At 32.6% G+C, this 3208-nt stretch overlaps 1 protein-coding gene across 1 annotated transcript in view; it reads left to right on the top strand.

Annotated features, from left to right (window-relative positions):
* Nucleotides 1–634: 634 nt before the first annotated feature.
* Nucleotides 635–3208, top strand: part of LOC119639781 — a 112535-nt gene continuing 109961 nt past the window's right edge. The window contains exon 1 of the mRNA XM_038037437.1: nt 635–1211. Coding sequence (XP_037893365.1) covers nt 677–1211 — 535 coding nt within the window. The 5' untranslated portion in view covers nt 635–676. The remainder of the gene's footprint in view (nt 1212–3208) is intronic.

Genomic DNA, 3208 nt, shown 5'->3' with positions numbered 1-3208 from the left:
CAACGAACGCAGGAAAATCATATATTGTTTAGGAAAAACATTGCTACATAAAAATTGAGTGGTTTTATAAAGAAACATGATTTAAATGTGACAGAAAATTTTTTCAAAAAAATATTTTTAATATTTTAACTATTAACTGAAAACACAAAAAACGGTTTCCTTTTTAGCTACAAAAATTTCATAAATCAAAAAGAAATTACTTAATATAAACAAATATAAATATATATATAAATATATATATATATATATATATATATATAAGTATATTCACAAATATACAATAAATATAGAATTAAAAAAAGGTGTTCAACAAAAACTCCCACATATAAAGAAAGAAAACAAAAAATAAACAAAAAAAAAAAAAAGGGAAAAACAAACAGTGACGTTAAAAATTGATTAAACAATTTAATTAAAGCCAAAAAAAAAAAAAATAAATCGCATGGTGTTGTTGCCTTGGCAAAGATACTTTTCAACAGATAAGTTATAAATATAAATAAAAAATAGACGGTATTTTTAATCGTTTTATTCATTGTATTGTGAAAGAAAAACTAAAACTAAAACAAAACTTCTTCTCAGAGTTTCATTTAAATTTAAATAATAAAAAAAGACTCACAAAAAACAAAAAAAAAAAAATAGATAAAAATAAATAAATAAAATAGAAATTTTAAAGTAAATCATGGGTTGTAATACCAGTCAAGAATTGAAGACCAAAGATGGTTCGACCGCTGCCAATAATGCCGCAAACGGTAGTGAACAGAATGAAGAAAATGTGGTAACCGAACAAAACGCTAACAATGAAGTCGAACCAGTACATAAGGGCGGTACCCCAAACACTATTAATGAGGAAAAATTGCAGCCACATAATAAATCATCGGGACGCACTTTATCATCAGCGTCGGCCATTTCTGTTACCACTCAGCCACCACCGTCATCATCACAGCCATTATTCAATCATGGTAATCACACAAATCATTCAAAAACAAATTCAATTGTATCGAACGGCGATGCCATTACCATCATTAATCGTCAGTCTTTAACGGCCAATACATTAAAGTCTACTTCATTGCCTGCCAAAGAGAACGGTTCATTACCCCAGGCTATAAATGGTATTTCCGTTAACTATAATATAAACGAGAACGATGATAACAAATTTGTCAGCGACAAAACGGAAATATCTGAATTGAATGGCATCGAGATGGGTGAAGATGAAGGTAAGGTGTCATGAAAATGATTACGAGAAACGATGAGAGAGAATTCGAGGAAAGCATGAGTCATCATTTTTCTTTTCTTTATTAAAAAAAAAAAAAAAAACTAAACTAAAAAAAAAGAAATATTTTAACATCCAACCATATTAAGGCATTTTCTTTCATTTACTTTAATAGGTAGATTTTTTTTTATATATCTACTAAGAGTGGTTCGCCAATTATTTTATAAAAAACCCTCTTTGGGGAAGAAAATTAATAGGTGTGTTTCTAGTTATTTATACATAAATATTTCAAGCGAAATGGGGTCATTTACACCTTAACCGTAATAACTTTCATCGTTCATTGTTACATCTATCCGCAAATAATGCACGTATGGTCAGTTTAGCATTCCATAGGTGACAAAATGCAAAAATTGACTTTAACGTGAGTAAATGTGTCCTTAAAGTGTATACAATCTTGGACAGCGCGAAAATGTGGATTCACCAAGGTAATAAATAGCTTGCTTAGGTGTCTGGCAGTTTATACATAGGACAATTCTGGCAACCTTCGGGTAACTCTTTAGTACGACTCATTCATGTAGCAGTTGATCCATTTTGCCTAGTAATCTCTTCGCTCGATAAATTGCTGTTAATGTATTCATCTGACCGGTTATTCCACGACCGCTTTGCTCTTATCTAACTGCCCATTACTTATTATAAGGATTTATTCATCTATTCTTTACACCTAGCAGTTTTAATTTCCCCCCTAGATGTCTTTCCACTATTGTGTTTAACAAGGTAGTAAAGGCAGGATAAATGCTAAGTGACACACACACACACACAAACATCAAGCTTCATCCGCTCAAAGACTTTTCCATTGCGAAATTTCCCGACATTTATATTCGTACATATAGCTCTATGTAGAGCGTGTACATTCTTATATACAGTATACTATGTTCACCAATGCGATAAGTAAATGAGAAATACTTATATTAAATATATGCATATATCTCCTTCACCTGGTTAATCATTTATCCGCGATTTATTCATCGTCGTTGCACATCTGTTTATCAATTCTGGGGTGCTTAAGGTGACTTTGTTTTTGCAAATCCCTTAGAGTTGAAAGAATTAAAAGACGGCGCAAAATGTCTTTCAACTTAGGCGAGCATCGATGTATTGCAAACTACGGTGGAAGGCGAAACGATTGTGCGTTCGTTTAACTGTTCCAAGTATACGGTCATTAACTCATCGGATTTTAAATTTGCTTGTGTCTATATCTCCGTTCACTCGCCCGCTCACTCGTCCGCTCCTTCCGTGGCGTGTTTGTCTGCCATTAAATTGGGAATGAAAGCTGAATTTGCTATCCACTCCCCCCTCCATTTGGCTACTAGTTATCTGCCAAATCCTTTCAAACAATTGTCCGTACTTCGAGTTTTTCGTTGTTGACTTTCGTTGAAAATTTTTTAAATAAAAAACAATGGATGGAAGCCAAAAGTGACCTTTTCAGTACATAAGGTGTGGAACTCATTTTCATTAGTTCGAAAACGTGTTTTGCTTACTAACTTACAGTTGCAGCAGCTCGATAAAAATTTTTGCCAGAGTTACGTAGATATTAAATATGCCGTAATATGTATCATGCCTGCAATAAAAACTGATTTTAGAATATTTAGGTTACGTGCATCCAAGGTTCGCTTTAAGCTGAAAATAATCCTCTTCGTTGTCATACAACGTACAGTAGTTTTCTGTTTCGTTTCCTATATATGAGTTTCGGTAACGCTTATGCTTGAAGAGATTTTTCAAATGTAGGAAATATTTGTCAAAAGCAGCAAATGATTGACGTGATCGTTTAACTGCCTCGAGCAGCCAAGTGAGTGAACAATAAAGTAACTTGGACTTGTTTACCATTACGTGTTACTTAAGGAGAGAAATTGGGTTGCGATGGATTTTAAATCGGTCGCCAACGAGTTTTGCTTACTTCAACTGTTCATTATTTCATATATATATATATATATATATATATTTTAT

This window comes from Glossina fuscipes, unplaced genomic scaffold (assembly GCF_014805625.2).
Source record: "Glossina fuscipes isolate IAEA_lab_2018 unplaced genomic scaffold, Yale_Gfus_2 113, whole genome shotgun sequence".
Taxonomy (NCBI): Eukaryota; Metazoa; Arthropoda; class Insecta; order Diptera; family Glossinidae; genus Glossina; species Glossina fuscipes.
Note: the sequence above shows the minus strand (reverse complement) of the source record. Positions and strands in the feature narration are given on the sequence as shown.